The sequence below is a fragment of the Pholcus phalangioides genome, unplaced genomic scaffold, assembly GCF_987345545.1.
Source record: "Pholcus phalangioides strain wild (caught in Gottingen) unplaced genomic scaffold, Ppha-v1.0 ptg000005l_1, whole genome shotgun sequence".
NCBI classification, from domain to species: Eukaryota; Metazoa; Arthropoda; class Arachnida; order Araneae; family Pholcidae; genus Pholcus; species Pholcus phalangioides.
The window spans coordinates 2833455-2859649 of record NW_028301598.1 but is presented as its reverse complement, the minus strand read 5'-3'; the positions used below and the strand labels follow the sequence as shown (position 1 = coordinate 2859649).

Genomic DNA, 26195 nt, shown 5'->3' with positions numbered 1-26195 from the left:
TACTTCTCGCCATTGGTAATTTTTCAGTAATTTTAGCAATAGTTGGCTACTTGTCTATGAAATTTATTTTGGCTATAATTAGCAGCTTAACTTGCATTTGACAATTTTTTGCAATATCTCATATGGATCTGGATTTTCTATTTCCCATACATTTATGAAGGACATATATATATATATATGGTGAGCCTAGGTATTTATTGTGTTTTGTTTAGTGATACTTTTCTACTGGAACACCTTTGGTAGGCAAAAATGGCCTGTGTGCCAGATTTGGCCCATCACTAGTCTAAGAAATTCATTTTTTGATGTTTCACCCACATGTGTCGCTCTGAAGATATCTCCAGTGGTTCAAATACACATACATAGCTGCCAACTTTTGAAAATGAAAATTCGGGAGATTTTCACGCACACCCGTATTTTATGCTAAAACCACTCCCTAATAAATACAATAGGGATTTTTCCAAATAAAATAGGGATTTTCCAAACATAAAAGTTAAAGCGTAGGGAATAAAATCCCTACTCAAAAACTGAAGTCAAATTAAAATAGGGATTTTACACACATGGAAGTTAAACCCTTGGGAATAAAATTCCTACGCAAAAAACAAGTGTAATTGGAGGTCAAAACTTCAATGATGTAAAAATAAATATTGTGTTCAATCAGAAACGCTGTGGACAAACATTCTGCGCGAATGACCCCAAAATCATCGGAAGATGAAGGAAAACACCGTCAATTTTTCAAGAACACTGACTTTTTGTGACACTTGCTTGATGTTTTTTTTTCACTTCACGACTGATGATGGCAGTCTTTCCATGACCGATGTTTATGTCCGTAACACAACTTGTACAAAAAGGAAAAGTCAGCCCTCTTCTGGAACGTTTGATGAAAGGAAATTCATCGGAATAAGTATCTTTAAAATTGATTAAATATGTTTTTGCTTATCATTATTCATGCTTTGTTATATCGCACGTACGTAACTTCAACAAAAGAAATTTTGACCACATGTGAATCACCATAATCTTCAATTATTATCCAGGACTATTGGCTGCTAAGCCATTTCCCTGCACGATAAGGCAAACAACTTTCTTGTTACCATCAGAGGGTTTGTAAAACTTCCTTAAAAAGGGAATTTCCCCATTTACGACGTGTGACGTCATTTCGAAAGGGAAAAAAAAGAGGCTTCATGCCCACAAGAAATTCCTTAGGGATTGTTTTCGTAAGCGGGGATTTTTTTAATGAAGTAGGGAATTTTTAGGGACAATTAGGGATTTTTGTGATTTTCGTAAAAATTCGGGAGATTTAAGAACATTTCGGGAGATCGAGCGATGAAGATAAAATTCGGGAGATTCCCGAAAAATTCGGGAGACTTGGCAGCTATGCACATAGGTCTCTCTGTCACAAATGAGAAAGGTGTAGTGATGCAGAGAAATTACTTTTGTCACTTGTCGCAGACATATACACATGTTTAAACCTCTGAAGACGACTGCAACATGTGGGCTAAACATCAGAAATTGAATTTCTTAGAGCATGACTTAAAAACCTGTGATAGAAAAAAATGAAAGGATGTACCCGTTACCCCTAATTAACTATGTGATGCATGAATGTTTTTTAAAAGGATTTAGTAAAAAAAAAGTAGGACATTTGTGAAAAAGTATGAATAGTACGACAAGCCCTGGGAGAACTATAGTTTGTATAGTATATAACTTTCTAATACCGCTCTCACTCCAACATGCAAATCTGGCGATGCAACATTTAGAATCTTGTAGCAGTATTGCACTATGACTAGAATCCAAGTATGAATGCCATATTTATTTTAACTTATAATGAAAACATACCAGAAAAAGTTCAGCTTTCCTCCGAGAGCAATAAAATACAATCCAATCATCCACCGATATAGTTTCATTTCCTCGCATGTCTCCTGGTTCCAATTTATTTCCGAAGAACAACAAAGAATACGGCGAGACTGCGGTTGTGTCATGCAAATATATCTGAAAGTTAAAAAATAATAACAATCGTAATAAACTCCTCAAATTTCCTGAGTAAATATGAATTGAATGGCACTGGTGTATGTATTGTTAACAGCAACAACATTTCTGATTCAAAAACTACATACATTTTCATCCACAACAAAACCACATTCAAGGAAAGAGACTATTTGGATGGTGAAGTCAAGACAAATGTTTGGAGGTCCAAACCCTGGTCCTCTTACAATCCAGGCAAACATGCTAAACAATATACCATAGTGACACTACAATTAAAATAGTTTCCTTTTCGAAGTTCTTCTCAACATAAATATCTAGAAAATCTTCATTCATGCGCTGTGAGTTGAAACTGTAGCCACCTGGGAGAGAGAGAAAGGGCCATTGCTGAAACAAATGGGGACTGCTATATTTTTTCCCTCAACAAATCCTGTTACTGTTCGAGTTGTGCAAAAAGGAAAGGTGTGTCTCTGTGTCTGAATGAGGGAAAACATGGTCCAGGACCTGGCCTGGCCATGGCGGAGGGAATCAGAAAAGCTCATCAGAATATATTGTATATTAGAAATATTTAAAATCTGTGTCTATACTTTTTTTTTTTAAATGTGGTTTTTATACTCAATGTTCATGTATTTTATATTTTTATATGCATAATAAAGCACTTGACACTGCCCAGCCCCCTCATCCGGGGCAATGGCTAAAATTGACAATGATCGATAGAGCCTGGGTGGTGCACGGTATGAAATGTCTCTGTGACTGGTAAGCCTTGGAAAAAGTAGGCATTCAGTACCTAATAAATAGGCTCAAAGCTGCTTGCCTTTAATTTAAATCGTGATTGTTTGACAAGAATAACAATGATATGCAGCAAATATTAACTTAAATTAGCAAAATAAATACCATCAAATGGGGTGAATTGGTGACTAGCAAGGTAACAGGTACATCCTCTAATTTTTTTACTCACGATGACGCCATAGTCGCTGCAAATGAAATAAAGAGGCGATTCCAGGTCCAGCCGCAAGAGTGAGCCTCCATGATTAAAAGGTGTGCCTAAATCTCTGATACTTATCATGTCCCCCCCCCCTACTCTTATCATAACCCATGTTTTAAAGTTTCATGAAACCATTGCAAAACTGTCTACATAGCTTAGTGGTTACACGTTACAGTCTTGAAACTGCACACATAACCAGTAGTACTAATCATAGAACAGACAGAAAAATGAAGACAGCTTTTTCATGGGAGAAAATTCTGAAACCTATGCTCCTTCACTACAGGAGATAGACGCTAAATACATTGTCCTAACTCCAACTACAAGAACAGTTTGATGAAGGAAAAAGTGGATCTAACAGAGTTGGAGATTTTATTTCTATCAAATATAAATTTTATTTAAAGAATTTATTGTTAAACTTTATGCTGCATTAGCTAGCATGACAGGAAACGGCAAGGGAGACCAGCACGCCAGGAATATTTGCATTTTCTGCCATGACGGGAAATTTGAATCACTGAGTCTGGGAAATTCTTAAATATCTGGACTCTTAGAAATTATCTAATCGCACATACACACACAATTAGGCTATAATTGATTGAATCGTGTAACGTGCCGATGGTCCCCCGGCGTAAAAGTCTGTAGTCGCCGTTATGTAAATCTGTTGTCATAAATTTTGTTACTATTCATCCACAGCGGTGATCGTATGGCGACAATCAAGGCCGATCGTGATGATGTCCGCCTGCGATCATATGCAAATGAGGTGACCTCGAAGCGTATTGGCTTGATTAGACACGTGCAGTAGGGAGTTTTTCCTTTAAATACCGGCCGTACATTGTAACAACGCTCTCTCACTCTGCGCTCATCCTTTGTTTTGTTCATTCAACTGAAGCCCTCAGGTTGGACGGTTCTCCGTCTTGCTACCGTATCATGTGGCCTTAGGCTGGGAAAATAAGCTAATAATTATTTAAAATGAAATAGTTTATAGTATCTGAATTTGTTTCCCGGCAGGTCCGGAATCGAAAGCATTAATTAATCTTCATAGTCGAAATACTTCATTACTGATGATAGACGTAGCAGCTGGCCTTGTCAAGGCTACGTGTAGTAAGAGACATCTTGGAGATCCGGCCCTCAACCGAGAGGCCCCTTGGAGCTGATCAAAGTGGTCTGGCCCTCAACCGAGAGACCACTGCTGGAATAGATCCGACGACCCTCAACCGAGAGGCCTCCTGGTGCTGATCGAAGCAATCCGGCTCTCAACCCAGAGACCTCCACTGATACTTGCGGGAATACGCTACGCCGAAGTGACTAACAACATCGGATATCCGATCGGCATAGAAGATTGACTGTTGATGACCATAAACCGGTGAGACTGTATCTTTCCGTTAACGTCAAATAGAGGGCTCTATGTTGAATTAATCTACTGTTAAATTTGTCTAACTAACACATTTGAATCTAATAAATAATATTTTCATGCGAAAGTTTGTTTTTAATAATTTTCCACTTGTCGTTTGCCACCTTAATTACTGGATATTTCGAAACGGGCAAGCAACTCCCATAAGGGACGTTGCAATTTATGACAACCCGGTCGAGCCGGGTTGAAGCTGATTTGAAGCTTTTCTATTCTCTGAATTTTAGGCTCCTTTGTGTTTTATAAATCATATATACACTGCTGGCCACCGTAAATGCAACACCCTGAAGGAAGCATGCAAATAATATGAAATTTACAACATGCATTAGCGGAGGTGAGATATGCAAATGATTAGAATTTCAGCGCAGACGCACATCACGCGCGCCTGTGGCGCCACTTCAAAGCGCTATTTAAGGCTTGGAGATTTTGACGATTTGAAGTACGGCAATTGTGTTTTTCTTGTGGTTTTTTCAAAAAAACGATCAATTATGCCTCGTAGAAAACAGCGACCATCTTTTGATCAAGTATCCGAGTTCGACAGAGGAAGGATAGTGGCCTACCGAGATTGTGGATTATCTTTCAGGGAAATCGGTAGTCGTGTTGGACGAAACCAAACAACTGTAATGCAGATATGTGATCGTTGGATGCAGGAGGGTACGACGGACCGACGTGTTCGATCGCATCCACCTCAGTGCACCACTTCACGTGATGACAGGCGTATTGTGCGTATGGCAGTGACGGATCGCTCAGCCACATCACGAACCATAGCACAGCACATTCAGTCTGTACCGCATCATCCAGTGTCTGCACGTACCATTCGACGCTGTTTACAGCAGAGTGGTCTGTCCGCAAGACGTCCATTGCTTCGTCTACCCTTGACGCAGAACCACAGACGTCTCTGCCGCCAATGGTGCGATGAAAGAAGGATGTGGACGGCACAATGGAATGAAATTGTCTTTACTGACGAATCACACTTCTGTCTGCAACACCACGATGGTCGGATTCGAGTCTGGAGACACCGTGGAAAGAGGATGCTGAACAGCTGCGTTATGCACCGCCACACTGGTCCTGCATCGGGTATTATGGTATGGGGCGGTATTGGATATCACTCTCGCACTCCTCTAGTACGCATTGCCGGTACTTTAAAAAGCCAGCGCTACATCTCCGAGGTGTTGGAACCAGTTGTCCTTCCTTACTTTCAGGGCTTGCCCACAGCCATATTTCAACAGGATAATGCGCGACCACACGTGGCACGCATTGTCCAAAGGTTCTTCGTCAATCGCCAGATTGAATTGCTTCCCTGGCCAGCTCGCTCTCCGGATCTTTCGCCGATAGAAAACATGTGGTCCATGGTTGCTCAGCGATTGACCCAGATTACATCCCCAGCTGCCACACCAGATCAACTTTGGCAACGCGTGGAAGCTGCTTGGTCTGCTGTACCCCAAGAACACATCCAAAGTCTCTTTGAATCAATGCCGAGGCGTGTGGCAGCGGTGATCTCCAACAATGGTGGCTACTCTGGCTACTGATTTTGGCAGGAACCACACTTCACAGAAGTCTATAAATTCAATCATTTGATGCTTGGTCAACATGTTAACTACAAAATAAATATTGTTGCGATATCTCTTGTCTTTCTTGGTGTTGCAATTTGGGTGGCCAGCAGTGTACGTTGGAGATAATTAGAATTCCATGTTGGCTTTTTCGCAATAAATCCTGGTTTATTGTGAACTTCAGATAATAAGTATGTTCATTCTTGTAGATTGGATGAGGTAAATGAAAAAATTAGTAGACTGTGAAGTATTTTTGTATTCTTCGATCATGTGTTTAAGATTTGAATAAGCAGAGCAAAGAATTGCATTGCAGAACACGATATTATGATACAAAAGCGAATACATATTTTTCTAATTTCAGAACATGCAGAAAAACATCCAGAATACAGTATCTGTGTATTTTTTATTAGGCTGGGAATAACTAGGTTAGAGTGATAAGGAAATGTTAGATTTTTATTATTGCTACCATATTCTTGGGCAAAACATGTGTGCTCTACAATAATAAATATTATTTCATTCAGATTAATGTATTTATTCAGTATTTAATCAGGGCTGTTTTGAGATCATCATAGGCTTCCGGACAAAGCGACTTTTCTGACGTCTTACCTAGAAAATTCTAGGAAATTTCAATCAGTTCTCATTTTTGTGAGGCCCAGAGCTCCCACTCAAAAAATGAGAAAAAGTAGAAAAACGCAGGACTAAAAAGTAGGATGGGGGAGGGTAACCCCCTTAGACAACATAATCATAGCATAATGGAAAATTTTTTTTTTTTAATTTTGAATTAACTTTTTTTTCCCCTAGCACTATTTCAGTCAAGCCGAAACAAAATGACAAATGGCTTGGTTACAAAACCAATTTTTGGCCAAAACAGTGCACTAGCAACCACAGATAATTCTTTGCTGTCTTTCCTCATATATATTGCATTCTTTTTTGGAGTCTTCCAAAGTGAGGAGCTTGTCAACTCTCTTCGACAAGGCACAGCAAATTTCAAAGACGAAAATTTTCAAGAATGACGCACCTTCGAGACCACTTTCGAAAGCACAATGCAAAATGTGTAAATTACAAGACCCAATGTAAATAAGGCAAGGTGAACCAGATAGTTTTACTGCGTTGTTCATTATTTTTTTAATTTTTCTGTTTTGTTCACATTTTACTGTTCAATGCCAGTGTAATCATTTTTGACAAATGAAGCACTTCCATTTCTAGCTCTTTGCTGAGCATTGTAAATATTAATAGTCTATAAGGTTTTCGCGGCCATCATTTGATAAAAATTGTTTTTTCGGGTTCGAAGACCGTCGTCCGTTTGAGTTTGTTCTCAATGTTTCCCCAACACTAGTGGTTGGCATCATCAGGAGAATTGATAAACTGGATCAAAGTCAAGTTTTCCGGAGTCTCAGGTTGTATTTATGCACATAAGTGGCTTGAACTACACTATTGTTTTGCGATTGGTCAGTTGATTCTATGGCTGGCAGCGTATTGTAAACAGTTGTTATGCTGGTAGAACCTGATTGGCCGAGAGATGTGGAGTTATCTGATTGGCTGTTGTCATCATTCTGTTGCTGGACCTTGAAGGGGAAGGTTCTTGTTCTTCTGAGAGCTGGTGTCCAGGATCTGCTCAATTTCAAAGTTTCTTCTCTTCTATTATAGCTGTTTTTGTGCTTGTATATTTCAATAGCCTCTCTGTAGATTCGTGGGAAGAAGTGGTCAACCTACAATCTAGCCAAGGTGTTAACCACCATCTTGCAGCCACACATAGGAAAAACAAGCACATTTGTGAAAGATTCTGGTCACTTCGTCGAAAAAATAAGAAATATCAACTTGCAACCTGATGATATACTGGTGAGCTTCGACATCGTATCATTGTTCACCAAGGTGCCACTGAAAGACGTCTTAGCACTACTCGATGAAATATTCCAAAAAGATATAGTAGGCCTTTTCCAGCTTTGCCTTACTACAACCTATTTCACCTGGAACAACGTCATCTATGAACAGACGGATGGAGTAGCTATGGGAAGCCCCTTGAGCCCGGTAGTTGCCAACTTCTTTATGGAAAAATTCGAGGAGCAGGCAGTAACAACAGCACCTCTCAAACCAACAATTTGGCTCCGCTACGTTGACGATACATTCGTTGTTTGGGGGCATGGTGAAGAAAATTTACACCGATTCTTGGACCATCTCAACAGAATCCATCCGAACATCAAGTTCACTATGGAAATAGAGAAAGAAGGACAGATCCCGTTCTTGGACGTTCTGGTCAGCCGTCAAGGTCAACGTTTAGGCCACAGCATTTATCGTAAGCCTACTCACACCAACAGATATGTGCATAAGCTCTCCAATCATCATCCTCACCAAAAACGAGGCGTACTGAAAACCTTGATCGAAAGGGCAAGAAGACTATGTGAAGGAAAAGATCTAGGTAAAGAGATTGAGCACTTAAAATCAGTTTTCCGCTCTAATGGGTACACGAAAGACGACATCAAGAAAGCCTTACGCTCCATCAAGGAATCACCAACGGAAAATGAGCAGTCACAATCAATTGGAAAAGCTGTGCTGCCTTTTATCCCCGGAGTGACGGCAAGAATCAGCAAGGTCATGAAAAAACATCGTATAAAGACCATTTTCAAACCAACCAGAAAAATATGTGAAATGCTGCGATCAGCAAAAGACCACCGTGACCCTCTATCAACACCGGGGATCTACCGAATACCGTGCACCTGTGGTCAGGTATATATTGGAACCACAAAAAGATCTGTGGCCACGAGAATAAAAGAGCACGAACGATGCTGCAGAATGGGCCAAACAGAAAAGTCGGCGGTGGCAGAGCATGCGCTTTACGACAACCACAGTGTACAGTTCAGCAAAACACAGGTAATAGCTAATGTTGACCACTTCTTCCCACGAATCTACAGAGAGGCTATTGAAATATACAAGCACAAAAACAGCTATAATAGAAGAGAAGAAACTTTGAAATTGAGCAGATCCTGGACACCAGCTCTCAGAAGAACAAGAACCTTCCCCTTCAAGGTCCAGCAACAGAATGATGACAACAGCCAATCAGATAACTCCACATCTCTCGGCCAATCAGGTTCTACCAGCATAACAACTGTTTACAATACGCTGCCAGCCATAGAATCAACTGACCAATCGCAAAACAATAGTGTAGTTCAAGCCACTTATGTGCATAAATACAACCTGAGACTCCGGAAAACTTGACTTTGATCCAGTTTATCAATTCTCCTGATGATGCCAACCACTAGTGTTGGGGAAACGTTGAGAACAAACTCAAACGGACGACGGTCTTCGAACCCGAAAAAACAATTTTTATTGTAAATATTGTTTATGCCTCTTCATGCCTTAAAAATACAGAAGACAACTGAATGCTATAGGGTAGCATCAGAATCACCAAACCTAGAATATGCCTATGTATCCAACCACTTTGAAATGCAAACTGTTGTTTCACCTATTTGCACCATAATTTTGAATGATGAAAGTTACTGTCCAAGACCACAAAGTAATAAATACAAAATCATTTTTCCATCTAGACAGAAGTTTTTAATTACTATACTTGTTGAACCCTCAAACTAAGCAAATGAAAAATTAATCAATCAAATGGTCCACATACACCCCCCCCCCTCCTCCAAATTACCTTAAAAATGATACAATTTCTGCTCTGGCAGAATCATTAATTGCATTCTCCAAAATTTGTAATATTTGGCAATATATAAATAGTTTCCTGCTCAATTAAAATCAATTACACAAATTTTGTCGATAGGATTTGGTAAAAAAGTAGGAAAAGTAGGACAAAAACTAGAAAGTAGGACATTTTACCAAAAAGTAGGAAAAGTAGGATGAGTGGGAGCCCTGGAGGCCTCTTCTTCTTTTGAAGTCCATGGACCATGTGTTAAGACAGCACTGTATTTGGTATATTCATATTGCTTTTCTGAATGCATCATGTGATCTTTATTGAACCTAACTTTTTCCAATAGAATGGAAATGGATGCCGGATATGTTGGAAATGGAGTCCAACATTGCCAAAGTGATGTGGTGGTAAGATGCTCGTCCACCACTGTGAAGGTTGGTATCAGGTCTCAGGTTCCAGCAGGAAGAAGAATATAGATACACATTTTCCTTAACAAGCTTAAGGTGACCACTGATAGACGGTGCCTTCATTTCCAACCGAACTTGTTAATGGCAGTATATTGCAGTGATGCGATATGCGAGTTTGTGTGTGGTGAAGTAGACTCCAATATTAAAAAAAACTGATGTCCCCCAATTTTTATGGTATGCTGGCTAATGCGGGTGAATACAGCATTTTTAAAAAAAATTTAGTTTGAAAAACCTTTATCAAAATTTTTAAACTGATACTTACATCTGCACTTTTGAGTTTGAGATGATAAACAAGCCAATTCGATTTTACAGTTCCATTATAAGCATTGACTGATTTCGGGTGCACACTGACTTTCAAACCATCACCCGATCGTGCTCTTAAGGTTCTGAAACAATATGTAAAAATCTGGATCAATATAAACAGTAATCTTAAAACATTTTTACTCTATATCCCAGACTACTGTACAGAATTCTTAGGATGTTTGGACAGGGTACAACAATTTAAATCACTTAAAAAGAAATCATTGATTTAAATTACAAAATTTAATTTTTTTTAACATAACCTTAATGATATTGAAGTAAAAGTAACCTGGTATAGTATACATGTTATTGATGTGTGGTAAAGTTCGTTATTAAGAAAAGTATAGACGATATTTGGGGTATAACTATAGATTCAAACTTAACTCCTAGATACAGTGCAGAAAGAAAAAGCTGTTGTATTTCTAGATTTTGTGTATGAAAAATTTGCAGAAAAATATAGGGAATTCAACCTAGCACTTGGCTAAACTGCACTCAGTACAATGAAACCCCTCATAAGCCCCGTTTACATGAGAAATAGAAAAAGCGGGTTCAAAACCAGCTTAAACAATTTTCACCAATGACTGCACTCCATTTTTTTTCTTATGATGGAAAAAATTTGTCAAGTAGGCACTAGAACTCCCAATGCTACCACAATATTGCACTTGTAAATGGGTCTTTAATGAACATCCCTCAGATGCGATCACACCTCTTTTATGATCAAATAATAATTTCTCCCCAAGCATAATAAAAGCATGTATTTCAAACTCGATTAACGGCCACCTTGGTTTTAAGAACAAAGAGAGGTTTCACTGCATTCACAATGCATTACAATGGGGCACTAGGGTTCCCAGATTACAAAAAAAAACAACAACTATTTTTTGTAAAGATCCTTGAATTCTATGGCCTAATTGCTGATTCAAAATAACAAAAGATGTTGTACAACATAAATACTGTTGGACTCTACTTTTCGTATCAAAATTTTCAGTTTGCTCGTTTTTTTAACAAAACTCTCCAAATTTGTGAAAGAACAAACTGTTAAGCAACATATCATGCCAGAAACACATAATAAATGCATCCATCAATTGTGGAAGAAAAAATCTTGTTCAGTTGATGCGGAATGACCTTTTGATTGTACATCGAGTGAACAAAGAAACCTGCACCATATGTGTGATACCGAGTTACCACCACACATTCACTTTAATGGAGAGGAGGGTCCCCGATGAATAAAAACACTTTTCTCTACAAAAGTGCTAATCCATGAAGTTTATTCAGACTCAATGACCTTTGATGTTACATAAACACAGATTTTTGGTGTTTGTATTTTTTGCTTGAAATTCATTTGTTAGCTTATTCATCAATTTGCTGAATTAAATTTGAGCAATTAGGTGAAAAAATATGCATTCTTAATGATTAATGAGATTTGCTTTGATTGACAAACAGTCAGTTAATTAAAATGAAATGAAAATCTGATTTTTTTTGATTTCTTAAAACATGGTTCATCTCTTTGAAAGTAAAAAAATTCAAGGACTATTCAAGCACTTTTCCAGGCAAAATTTTAAAATTCAAGGACTATTCAAGCACTTTTCCAGGCAAAATTTTAAAATTCAAGGACATTCATATCACGATTGACAAAAACAGTGATTTTTTACAAAAATTAAATTGCTTGAATTTTTTTCATTTGTATTCAACATTTACTCATTTTTAATTTGAAATGCCAATCATTTAAAGCTATATAATTTTTAAAAACAATTATAATTCTCATTTCAATTTGTAGACAATGTCAAGTTCTAAAGGTCTTACTTTTGAAAAAAGCCACTGTAGTTCAGTACGCAAATCACATTTAAGCAGAAATCATTTTATGTTTGAAACAGTATTGAACTTTGACTTTGATGAAAAAAAATTAGAAAGCATGTAATTATATATCTAGGGTGACTATATGACTTGTATTTCCTGGGATATTCCCATATTTTCATGTAATTTTGACCATCCCAATTTTTTCATGAAAATATTCCATTATTTTCCAAATATTTTTAACAAAGCCTATTGAAGTTTTTATTCTTTACTGAAATTAAGTATTAAAATTATTTTCCTAATCCTAATATTATGATAATTATGACTAAATATTGTCATGTTAACATTTCCCCACATAGAATCCATTTAAATCTACTGCTTCAATGCAATGGTGCTTCCTTTTCTGCTTTTTTGGCAATTTTAGCAATAATTGGCAACTTTGCTTACCTTTATTAACACTTTTGGTGACAATTGGCGATTTTCCCTTATTTTTATCAAGGAAATATGGTCAGCCCACATATATTCAACTGACATTCATTAATTCAATAGTTTAAAATATTTTGAAGCGTTATATCTTAAGCACAATGTTTTGCTGCCATATTTTAGGCAACATCTTTTTTAACATAGAAATACCTCAGGTATGTGTGACCATATGTCCTGCTTTGAACATTGTCACATAATAATTGTACCATTGTTGCTCTACACATTTTCGCCCTAGTGGAATATGGTTTCGAGGGAGATTGAGTTGAAGGGGAACAAAAATTTATGGAAGAAATTGACACAAAATAATTTTTTTCAAGCACTTGAAAACCATTTTTTTTTCAAGGACTCTAATGATTTTTCAAGGACTTTTAAAGACTTGAAAATGAACTTTTTTTTCAAGGACTGTACGAACCCTGTTAAAAAAAAATCATGATTACTTCATACCCTGCTTCTGGAATAGTTGTCAATTTCAGGATTCCCTGAAAAATTTAACAATAGGAAGGCGCTCCCTTACTGCACATTTCGTTGTTTATTTAATGCTGTTAATTTATTAACAAATTAATTATAAGTACATATTAAGTTAACATATTGACAAAAATTGTGAGAAGTCTGCATGAAATAAAGAAAATGTTTAGTTATTGTGTTCAGCTTTATGTGATTTACTTCAAATTCTTGATGCGGTGGTACAACAGAAACGGCAACAACATGACCACAGAAAACAATGATTGATACCACAGGGACTCCCACACCGAGAGGTTAGCACACCAAACTCTCAGTGAATATAACCAAAATAAAAATTTCGAACGCTGCTGCTTGGAATCGGCAATAAATTGTAGGTCCCGGCTAATTAGCCTCGAATGCAGAAAATGAGTGTTGTGACAAAATGATTGAATCGCCCGATATTGTGAACCCCAGAGTCATGTTGGTCTGTGTAATCAACACTACTCATTTTTATTAGCTGTTAATTATTCTGAGAAATTTTTAGCAGGTGAATATGCAGTTTCGTAATAGCAGTTAGCAATGTACAAGTGATGGTTTTTGAAGTACAAATACAAGACATGAAAAATTTATGCAATTTTTACGACCTTCCTTTTTCAGTTCCAATTTTAGAAATATATGGCAGCACTTCTGATGGCATTAGTACATCAGGGTTGAATTTGGTTTTCGAAGTTGACGCACTTCCAATGCAAAACAAGCATAACTCAGACATCCATTAAATGCCTTAAGGATATTTTGACAACACTTTCCTAAATGCATTGATTCGTTAGAAATTCTTCAAAGGACTAACTATGAGGTGTTCATGTGGTTTAGCAGTAGTAGCACTGAAATTCCGCAGAGGAATGTGTACGAAGTTCATGTACGGTTAAGTAGTAGTAGTAGTGCCAACATTAGTTCCAATGGCTCAAAACGTTCTTGCTATTCCAACTAATCGAGGCCGTTTGAAAAACATTCAGGAGATGTTTCTAACTTTTAAAAAGTTACCCCTATCATTTCAATTACTTGCCTCTATGACAATTTTTTTTACTGTAATTGGCAACAGGGTACGGCAATTTAAATCACTTGATTTTTAAAAAAAAAACCATTGATTTAAATCACAAAATTTAAATTTAATTTTTCCTCTATATCATAGTTTCCCTACTTTTACATCACTATAAATTATTCCCATCTTTCATTGGAGAAAAAATTTTGAACTTTAGGGATAATTACCAAGTGCGAAAGACTTGATACCCAGCAGAAATGGATTTCAAAAAGAAGTCCAGGAGAATGCTCTTTCCCCATTAGGCTACAGAAAATTAAATTTTCTTCCATTAGAGTAGGAGTTCACAACCTTTTCAGTTCACGGGTCAGATATGCAATATTTCTGCTGCTATTGGGCCAGAAACTTGTATAATGTGACAAATCTTCAAGGTCAACAACCATATTATATAACTTGGCCATAATCTGGTCCTAACCAGAATATGGCCAGCTGCTGTGTCTCAATGAAGAGATTTTAGCAGGTGGTCGAAAAAGATCTGGGCCATGTGGAAGCTGTGCAGGCATGTGTTGTGAAACTAATGTGAAGTATGTTTCAGTGTATTACTTGTTAAGTGTAGTGTTGCATCTGCCATCAATTTTTCTAGCCATGAGTGAAGTAGTGATCATATAATTACATCACTGTAGGCCTGTTGCTCTCTGTGGAGAAACATTTCAACTGGGAAATCAGCTCACGTTGCTTCAAAGTTGGGAGAACTAAAGTAAACCAACTTCAGCTGACCACCACTGTGGCAACAGTGGGGTTTGAACTCAGGTTCTCATGATGCAAGTCCGTCACCAAGACCACTCAACCATATGACCTGTATTTATCGGGAATTCTTGTAATTTTGACCATGTTCACTTTTTAAAATAAAAATGCCCATTTTTTTCCTGCTTACTTTCAATGAAACTTTTATTTCTTACTGGAATTGAAAATTAAGATATGATATAATTATGTGACTATCATAATTTTGGTAATATAAATATGTTGATCTCACAATTTCAGCCATAGCCGGCACACCACATATTCGGATATGCATTTACATGCCTTTGAATAATCAGATATGCATTTACATGCCTTTGAATAATCGGATATGCATTTACATGCCTTAAGTTAAAAGGGCTAGAGTTTGTTCGTTTTTTCAACCAAAACTCATTAAATCTGTGAAAGCATACAAATATGTAAATTATTAAGCAATATCATGTAAGTTGGAAACACCATAATAAATGCATCCATCAAAATTGCGCAAGAAACAATCTCGTCAATAGAATATGTTTTCCATTTAGTTGATGCTGAATGACAATTTGGTTGTACATAGAGTGAATCGAGAAATCCGCACCATATGTGATACAATGTTGACAACAAACCAAGAATTCACTTTAAAAGGGGGGGGGGAAGCCCTCATTAATAAAAGCAATTTGATGTTAATGATTCATGATGTTAATTTTGGCTCAATGACTCTTCATGTTACAAAAACAGATTTTGAATGTGCATATTTTTTGCTTGTATTTTATTCATTAATGCTTAGTTAAATTTTAGTGATAAGGAGAAAAAGCAATTAGGTGATATGAAAATATGCATTCTTGATGATTAACAAGATTTGCTTTAATAAATAAATATTCAGTTAATTTAAATGAAAAAAATCAGATTTTTTGATTAAAAATTTTTTTTTCATACTCTAAATAATAGGTTGATTAGTAATTAATTGGCAACTTCACTTGCCTTTATTCGCTGTACTTGGCTGATATCCTTTATTTTTATGAAGGAAATATGGTCAGCCTAGGTATTATCGTTATGAGTCAATACTTTTTATTTTGTATTTCCTACAAAACACCTTTTGCGGGCAGATGGGGGGCCTCTTGGCTATCTGCATTTGGCCTGCAGGGCAGAGATTGTGCACACCAGCCTTAGAACATTCCCTTATACAAGGCCACAACAGACAAAATGCCACAAAATGTCCAAAAAGGTAGCTTGAATGGGACTGCATGGACAACCACTCAACTCAACAAATAGCTCTTAATGCCTAGAGCCTTTGGATGGTGATATATAGAGTTTAATGTGTATGTGTGTGATGTCACCCTCTGGTGTTCGTACAAAGTATGTAAGATTGGATACCTCTAACTTGATGGTAGAGTATTTGCCCAGATTGAATAGGGGAAGGTCTACAAATTCCCAACAGAGGCATATGAATTTTCTTTCCGAAACCCACCTGGTATCCAGTCTTTTGATCTTTGTACGAACAGCAGAGAGTGACATCACATTTCTTTCTGCTCAGTGGTAATTGCCTCATCACTCCAGAAATAAAATACAGTCTTGAAAATCTCAGCCCCAAAGGTTTGAGTTTCTTGATAATCCGAGGCATAGAAAATTTTCTAATTTCCTTCTTGAGGGATATTCATTCCCTCTTTTTTTTCTACCAAGAACACAACTTTTTTATTTCTTTTCCCAGGAGCACTACCTAGTGCCTAGGCCTATAATAGGTATCACTGGTGTAATATACCTTTAATGGACATAGACCATTTTAATTTTAAAGGCGTCACTGAGAAAAAGGAGCGTTTGACCTTTTTTCCCCAATGGTGGACAATGGCATTGTCCCCTAATTTTTTACTTAAAATCATTGAAAAGGCAGTTAAAAGCTATCAGTGTCTCAGCCATGGGCAGAGATACGGGGGGGGGGGGGGGGGGGGTGAGGGGATCATTGCCCTCTGGAGTCGACTGATCTAATGTATAAATGTATATATGAATTGACATCATCATCCATCGTGCCCCCCAGACTTCCAAGTCTATCTCCCCTATGGTCTCAGCATCCCTCGTTCACCATCGATCCCATCCCCCAACTCTTTTCAATCGCTCTCTCATCTTCACACTCTTTTCACATTCACTTTTTGAAACACATCATATGGCACATCTATATTTTATTAAATAATAAAAATACAGTACGTATGCTAGAACTGCTTTGCTTGTCTTTTTTTAAAAAAATAAAATCAATATTTAAAGTTGTTTTTTTTTTTCAGATAATTTGATTTTTTTATTGATTCGAGATGATTTGATTTTTTTATCATCAAACATTATCAGATGCTTTGGTCTCATCCAACTCAGATTATCAAGACTACTGTATATCATAAAGAAAGAAAACAAACAGGATAACAGCAAGTTAAAGATATAAAGGCAGAGTCTGGATATCAAGATAGAGTAGGACCTCGATTATTCGAGTCTTAATAAACTGAGTTTTTCTTTTGGCTATTTAGGCACTCTTAATAAATTAATTTTTAAAACGACATGTTAAAGGACTAGTGTCACAAGAAACTCTTCAAGAGAATACCAAAGTGTGTAAAAAAGCTCCCAGGTTGTGAAGGTTTTGCTCTTAAAAAAGGGGGAGGGTGATATTGTCTTTCAGGAAAGGTGCTAGATTGATCGGGGGGGGGGGAAGAGGAAGCTACAGATACAAAATTACATGAGTTCTTATGGGTTGAATTGCCCAGGAGACAATAAGAATTTAATTTTTCTTAAGAGGTCAATTAGAAAAATATATTTAAAACACTCTTGACAAGACGAACATCTTGAGCCTATTTCTTGTGAGCACCCCAGTGCTCCCTGAAGCATTTAAGACAGTACTCGATGACAGAAGACATTGGAAGACTATTTTGTAAAGAACAATGTGTGATCTTCGAAATATTGCAGACTGAATCTGTTGCAGTATTTTATGTAGCCGCTATGGTAGTTGAGTGGTCATAGTGATGGACTCTCATCGAGAGGACCCAGGTTCGAACTGCGCCGTCGACACAGTGGTCAGCTAAAGTTAGTTTTCTGTGGTTCCCAATTTTGAGACAAGAATGGGAGCCGTGATCTCTTTGCTAGAAAATCTCACTACAGAGAGCAACAGGTCTACAATGATACAATTACTCAATCATTACATTTCACTCACTGTTAGATGAATTGATGGCAGATGGCAGCACTACACCTCACAAGTTATTACACTGAAACAAACTTCACGTCAGGCTCACAACACATACATACATTCTAACATGTACGAATTCGTTAGAAGTTCGACAGATGAATCTGGACGAGGTGCATGTGTGGTTTAGTAGCAGTAGTATTTCATGTAACTTCATTATATTCATTTCAATGTACTATACAATAATTACAAATAATTTTTGTATAAGTAATTTCCACTATCTATAGCTTTATTGCATTCAAGACCAAAATTCAGTAAGGCACTAGGGTAAGGTTCTGATCATTCCTAGGTTTTGGTACCCAAAGTTAAGTCTGGTCCGCATTTAGTTCAAATAATCAGGGTCCTACTATATTAACATATGTTAAAAAATTTTTGTTAACACAACAGAAATTAGCAAACATAGAGACTCTACTACATACTCACAAAATATGACGTAGATACAACAGAAAGCTAAAACAAATGAAAGTACCTTGCTCGCCTCCGGTTCACCTTTCTTGATATGACTTTGGCAGCATTAGGATAAAGGCCAGCGCATATCACCGCTTTCAGCAGTAATTCATTATCTAAAAAACATAAAATACATAGGTAACAGTCCAATCACAAATGCAAAACCTTTTTTAGTACATGGATAAGTTTCTGTAGAAACGAGTTCAAAATAAATCCAACTTACCAGAGTTCAAGTTATACTGAATATTCTTTGGATCACTTTTGTTCAGAAAATGCATCTGGCAAAGATATTCTGTGTACTGTTTTTTCAGATTTGCCAACAGCTGTACAAGAAGATTAATTTTGTCATGAAAAAAACCCCATAAAATCATATTTAAATGAAACCTTTGATGCATCAGAGCTTCTTACAATTACAGTGAAACCTCGCAACACTGAAATTCGATATAATGATAAATCCCACTAGCGATATTTTTTAACTCTTGTTTGGAAATGCCTTTTGTTTAATGTTAAATTGCTGTACATTGTTACATTGTTCAATGTAATAATATTTCTTGTACAATGATATTTTTTCTTGGTCCTCCACAGAGTATTGTTATATCGAGATTCCACTGTAATCAGTGACAGCATCACATATTAGAGATTAATTTATCCTCAATAAAATGGAAAAATACCATAAAATCATATTTAAATGCAATTTTCGATTCATTATAAAGCTTCTTACAATTATATTATCAGTGACAGTGACGCAAATTAAATTGAAGATTAATTGAATCGGTGAGAAAAAAAACAGTACAAGTAAAAATTCCGTTTTTTTTTTTAAATTAACCGATTCAGTAGATGCAGATCTAAACAATGAGCTTTAGAGCAATACTACAAAATCAATAGGTTGTAACCTACACAATTTTGAACCTTAAAACTTGATTATCTTGAATTAGGAATTTCTGCCAAGTACTGTTCCTTTTCTCACTGATTCAATTTATCATGAATAAAATAAAAACATACCCTAAAATCATATTTAAATACAACCTTCAATGCATAAAAGCTTCTTAAAATTGTTACCAGTATTCACAAATTCAATTGAGGATTTATTCATCATGAATGAAACCAAAAAAATACCATAAAATCATATTTAAATGCAATTTCGATGCATTAAAGCTTCTTATGATTGTGTTAGCAGTGACAATGCCACAAATTAATTTAAAAAAAAAACAAGTGTTGCACACATAATTAAATTATATTCAAGAATACAGGGATAATTTAGTACATTGAAATTCATTGTACGTGGTTTAATTTTTGGCCAAGATAGCACTATTATGCGAAGACTGGTTCAAGAGTGAGGGAGAAAATGGTGGTGGTGGTGGGTGGCTGTCATACCGTTTTGCTGATGCACACTGCTCTTGCCTTGTTTGTTGGAAAATAGAAAATCCTCAGCTTTGAAAAAGTGATTTATACAATAGAGTGCATTTGATTGTGAGATATTGTTTTATATTGTACAAAAAATTCAGCAGTTGTGGGAGAATCAACAATAGCAGAGGGGAGTTTGTTTCAGTCAACTAAGGTATAAGAAAAGAAGCTGAATTTAAAATAGTTGGTAGAAGCCAAAAAAAAATATAGGTTTTAATTTTTGGGAGTGGTTAAGTCTGTTAGAGAAACAGAAAGGCTTAGAAAGTACATCAGAAATATTAAAATTTAGATGACCATGCAGAATCGTATATAGCATGGAAAATCGAGAAATAAGTCAGTGAATAATAAGAGGGTGATATTAAGCTCAAGTTTAAATTCGAAAACAAAAGAGGAAATAATAATTTTCATAATGTTAATATACTCCATCTATTATAATGATATGTTTATTTGGTCCCTTGAGTGTAGTTATATAAGCACAAATAAAGAAAACCTGCGAAATCTATTTCCCTTCTTCCAAGGAAAGAGGAGCATTATCAGTGAAAAATTTAGCTTGATTAATGCCAGTAATTCGTTCCAAAACCAACAACGTAAGTCATGGTATCATTGCTTATGTTATCAAATAGACTGATCACTGGATAGATCAGTATTCTATCAACAATATTCTCGATTGTCTCTCTCTCAAAACATCAGCCAATAGCAAATCAAAGTTTTGAATAACCTCATCACCGTAATTGGAGTTTTCGAAAGAGGTTTTTAAAGAAAATGCTTTGAGATAGAGAGGTTGAAATATATTTTATTTATAAATTTTTTTCCATCAAGAAAAAAAAAAAAAAAGAGTTGAGATATAGAGGTTCTACTGCATTTTTCTGAAAATATCAGGAATATCACCCCTGATCAGGTATCACACCCTAGGGGCGACACAATGGCATTGTCTGGGGGGGGGGGGGAAGTAGATGCTTTGGGTTCATGTAGTATAGGACCCTTTTTGTTGGCTTGAGTTGGAAAGCAATGATGTGAACATTTAGAAACTATGTCCGCTGCACTGTCCTTTTTAATGGGGAGCCCAATTGCAAAATTATGTAAAAATAAAATTAATGCTAAAAGGAAAAAAAACTAAAAACATTTTAATCAATTAATATGCAAAAGCAATGTTGGTAGACTGCAGTAGTAATATTATGATTTGATGAAAATTTTAGTGACATCTCTCTAGAGTAGTATATGAAACGTTGTAGTTCTTTTGCAGTCTAGTAGATGTTTTTGCTATCGCATCACATTTACTAGTGTAAATGATGCATTTGTATTGAGCGCAATAATTTTTTTTATAAATGGGGGCCCATGAAACTAAAAGTACAGGGTTAGCATAAATGAATGACATGATTTTAAAAATTCCTATTTTAAAAACTATTACACATAATATAATCAGCAATACATAAAAATAAAAACATCCAAAGATTTTTTTCAGGTGCAAATGTTCGATATTTGAACCTTTCGTGACACAACAAACATCTAATCTGCAATCAAGTTCATTACACACACTTTGCAGTTCTTACACAGTCAATGGGCAGCACTGATGCGTTCTTTAAGTTCTATTGGCAACAGTGGTTTGTAAACAATTGCCAAAAACTCACAGGGCTTCCACTCAAACAATGAGAAAAAGTAAGAAAACGCAGGACTAAAAAGTAGGAGGGGGGAGGGTAACCCCCTTAGACAACATAATCATAGCATAATGGAAAAAATCCCTAAAAAAAAAATTTTTTTTTAATTTTGAATTAACTTTTTTTTCCCCTAGCACTATTTCAGTCAAGCTAATGACAAATGACTTGGTTACAAAACCAATTTTTGGCCAAAACAGTGCACTAGCAACCACAGATAATTCTTTGCTGTCTTTCCTCATATATATTGCATTCTTTTTTGGAGTCTTCCAAAGTGAGGAGCTTGTCAACTCTCTTCGACAAGGCACAGCAAATTTCAAAGACGAAAATTTTCAAGAATGACGCACCTTCGAGACCACTTTCGAAAGCACAATGCAAAATGTGTAAATTACAAGACCCGACGTATATAAGGCAAGGTGAACCAGATAGTTTTACTGCGTTGCTCATCATTTTTTAAATTTTTCTGTTTTGTTCACATTTTACTGTTCAATGCCAGTGTAATCATTTTTGACAAATGAAGCACTTCCATTTCTAGCTCTTTGCTGAGCATTGTAATTATTGTTCATGCCTGTTCATGCCTTAAAAATACAGAAGATAACTGAATGCTATTGGGTAGCATCAGAATTACCAAACCTAGAATAGGCCTATGTATCCAACTGCTTTGAAATGCAAACTGTTGTTTCCCCTATTTGCACCATAATTTTGAATGATGAAAGTTACTGTCCAAGACCATGAAGTAATAAATACAAAATTATTTTTCCATCCAGACAGAAGTTTTTAATGACTACTATACTTGTTGAACCCTCAAACTAAGCAAATGAAAAATTAATCAATCAAATGGTTCACATACCCCCCCCCCCTCTAAATTACCTTAAAAATGAAACAATTTCTGCTTTGGCAGAATCATTAATCGCATTCTCCAACATCTGTAATATTTGGCAATATATCAATAATTTCCTGCTCAATTAAAATCAATTACACAAATTTTGTCGATAGAATTTGGTGGAAAAGTAGGACAAAAACCAAGAAAGTAGGACAAAAGTAGGACATTTTACCAAAAAGTAGGAAAAGTAGGACGAGTGGGAGCCCTGCACTCACAATGAACTTAAAAAGCATTTTAAACAATTGGCTACATAAAACTGAAAAATGTGTGGAATGAAAACTTATTACAGATTTGTCATATCACGAAAGGTTCAGACACTGATCATTTGCAACTACAAATAAAAATGTTTTTCTTTATTTTTATGTATTGCTGATTATAAAGGCTGTCCCAATTTGTTTGCGCAGCAGATATGTACCATTAAATATCCAAACATACGTTCAATTACTTAAAAATTTCAAAATTTGTTTGAGGGGTTGTATGTATGAAAAAATAAAGGGATTAACTTTTTATACAGCCCTCGTGCGCTCAAAAACTTCATTGGAATGTTGTTGCCCCGTCTCTTCTCAGTCCAACAAAATAAGTTCATTTCTAAGTGCAATATTCGCCAAGATTTTCAAATTCAAAAAATGGAGGAATGGAGGAAATTTAAGTAAAAACAGCTCTAAATGAAGGAAAACCATTTTACCCACATTTAATGCTGTTTTTGCCCAAATTTCCTCCATTTTTAGAATTTGAAAATCTCAGTGAATATTGCACTTAGAAACATGGAACTTTTTTTGTTTGCACCAGAAGAGAGAGGGCAACAACTTTTTAATTAGGTTTTTGAGCCCATGAGGACTGTATAAAAAATTAATTCCTTTATTTTTTCATACATACGACCCCTCAAACAAATTTTGAAGTTTTAAGTAACTACACATTATTTGAAAACTTTTGGTAATTGAACACATGTTTGGAAAGTCAATGGTACAGAGATATATTCACTGTACAAACAATTTGGGACAGTATTGAGTGCAATAATTTTGAAAATATTAATTTTTAAAATCGTGTCATTCATTTATGCTAACCCTGTATTTGGAAACCTCTTTTCTACTGTACATCAGGATGAAAACTGCTTCCGACTTTGTTTTGGTGACATCTGCAAAGCTCCCTTACTTAATAAAATCATTAGTGGATTTCAAACACAAATGATACAAGAGTTGTTTTGTTGGAATGATTACTTATATACACAAGTATAAATTGATTAATAAAACCACCGGTTTCACAGTATATTTTGAATAATTAAAGAGTAATTTGCCAATATAATCTAAACCCGGAATTCCCAATTTTTTGAGTACTATAATTTTTAACTCTTGTTAAAACTAATTTTCGCACACATTGGTATGAGGTTAGAATATTGATCATGACTGGAGTGTTGCGGAACACAGTTTGGTAATGACTAGCCAGGACATTAATAGCAAGCAGAATTTAAGAAATATTTATGATATGATACCAAGTAGATTGGATAGACCAGCGATTCTCAACCATTTTTGACTCGCGGAGCCCTTTCAGTATGTAATTACTATGGCGGAGCCCTTTTCACTATATAATTTCTATGCCGGAGCCCTTTTTTTGTACATAATTTTTATGGCCTCTCTTATTTACTTATCTGTCAAATTTACTGATTCATTTTATTTTCATCGAGTCACTGCGGAGCCCGTGGGAGGTGCACACGAAGCACCGGTTGAGAAACGCTGGGACAGACAAAGGAAAAATGTTCACTCACTCTTAAGGTACTCTCCGATAGAAAATTGTCATAGCAGAACCTGCTGCCATATCCTCGGCTTTCAGCTACTTCCCACTGCTGCATGAATAAAACAATTGAAAGACCATTAAATGTATTGATAATTGATGCACAATATGCAAAATGACTGATCTTAATTATGTGTATGCATGTACATAATGAAGTCATGTACAAACAAAGCAAAAAAAAAAAAAAAAAGGCTAATACAGTTTTTTTCAAAATCGAAAGTTTGAAAATAGAAAGGATGTTCAAAGAAATGGCATATTGTTTGACACCAGAAAACTATGTTTGTAAAAACGTATCGTTCATAAAATTGAGTGGCAATTGTACACACAAATGGAAGAGGTTTGATTATTAAGACTGGTTGGTATCAGTGGGTATGTAAGTCAGTAGGAAGAATTCAGAACAAAACTCTCCTCTGTTTTGTATGATGTCATAGCCTTTGTTCTTAAAAAAACGGGCTTGCTCATTCACGGATAGCATGTGTAATCTTTATCTTAAAAAAGACAAGAGCATTCAGAAAGTACAAAAATGGAAAAAGTGAGGTGACCCATCATCATTTACTGAAAAAGTAAGGGTGTTGAAGAAAGTAATAAGAGATAGTAAAAAGTTGAAGAGATGAGGTGATGAATCAAGGCTGGCAGATACCATTGGCTCTGACCCAAAACCATTTTTTAGGTAAATGTCAATAACAGCTATAAGGGAATAGTTGGCCCCCTCACGATAGGAGGGTCTAGGGTAGAGAGCATGTGTAGTGCTTTTTCATGTCATTCTTTAATAGCGAAGGTGATATTCAAAGTACTGATGTGTCATGGGGTAACAAAATCTTCAAACTTCTAAAAAATACATGTGCAAACAAAGCACCAGAAGATACTTATCTGAAAAGACTGTGGGCACTTTGAAATCTCATAATAAAACAGTTCTGCCTAATAAATATCGAATAATTATTTGATGTTTTTGGGCAATTTGCATTACATAAAAGTACAATATTTCAAATGAGCACCTTTTTTTAGCTTGGGCTACATTTAAATGGTTAAAAAGGTTGCTTATGTCCCAACACTGTAGTTTTACGAATGCAAATTATCATAAACATTAATTATGCAAAGTTTAGGTTGCATTTTATGTGTAATGTTGAGTTTTTTGTTTTACAGAGCCACCTGTGAGTGGAATTTGAACTTTTTTTATCAAAAAAAAAAGAAAAGAAAACTAGGCATGATGAGTGTTTTGGTGTGGTGCAAAACACACCTTTGATGTTAATTGGTTGATTTTTTATTAATTTTTAAAATGTGTACAGAACTTCTCGTCCACCCTGAATTTCAGAATTTGATTGTATTTAGAAGTGGTTGACAGGGCCTCACACTGGAACCGAAGGGCTGAGCCTGCCCCAAGAGAAACAGATACATCCTCACTGATCAGATTCACCATAGGTGCCGACTCCCACACTTGAAAAATCTGCAGTTTGTCGCATGACAAAATATTTCTCAAGATAAAATAATACTCAAGAATAACAGACTTGGGATTATTTGAGGATATTCACATTTTAGGTCTTGATGATCGTACAACCTCTATATTGAATGTACACTCAAATACTACAATAGAATAAGTATAACTTTAATGAATATTCACCCTCATGGCTTTAGCAAACATAAGATGGTCACTCTCAGAGCCTGCCGCCAAATTTACTCTACATTCATCAACAAGTTGTTCTTTACCCTAAAAGCATTTTCAACACTTTAATCAATAACAAATAGAAAATCATGCATGACAAAAGTATAGACACACATTTGATCTGAAATTACATTGAAAATTTTCATAACCACATGAAGAAATCAACATTTTTAACCTGTCTACATGAAAAAGTTAAAACCATGTATCCAAAAAATTTATAATAATTTTAAATTACAATTAATTGTGTTTATGCATTAATTGTATTAATCTTACAGACAATATAAGAAGTCAGGGATTG

General features: G+C 35.9%; 1 protein-coding gene across 2 annotated transcripts in view; it reads right to left on the bottom strand.

Annotated features, from left to right (window-relative positions):
• LOC149085721 (ATP-dependent DNA/RNA helicase DHX36-like) overlaps positions 1-26195 on the bottom strand; it is a 105291-nt gene that overhangs the window by 2898 nt on the left and 76198 nt on the right. For both annotated transcript variants that reach the window (XM_089232110.1, XM_089232111.1), the window contains 6 exons: positions 25856-25942; positions 24212-24289; positions 18734-18833; positions 18533-18626; positions 10284-10407; positions 1831-1983 (listed from right to left, as the gene is read on the bottom strand). In XM_089232110.1, the coding sequence (XP_089088236.1) occupies positions 1831-1983; positions 10284-10407; positions 18533-18626; positions 18734-18833; positions 24212-24289; positions 25856-25942 (636 nt within the window). The remainder of the gene's footprint in view (positions 1-1830; positions 1984-10283; positions 10408-18532; positions 18627-18733; positions 18834-24211; positions 24290-25855; positions 25943-26195) is intronic.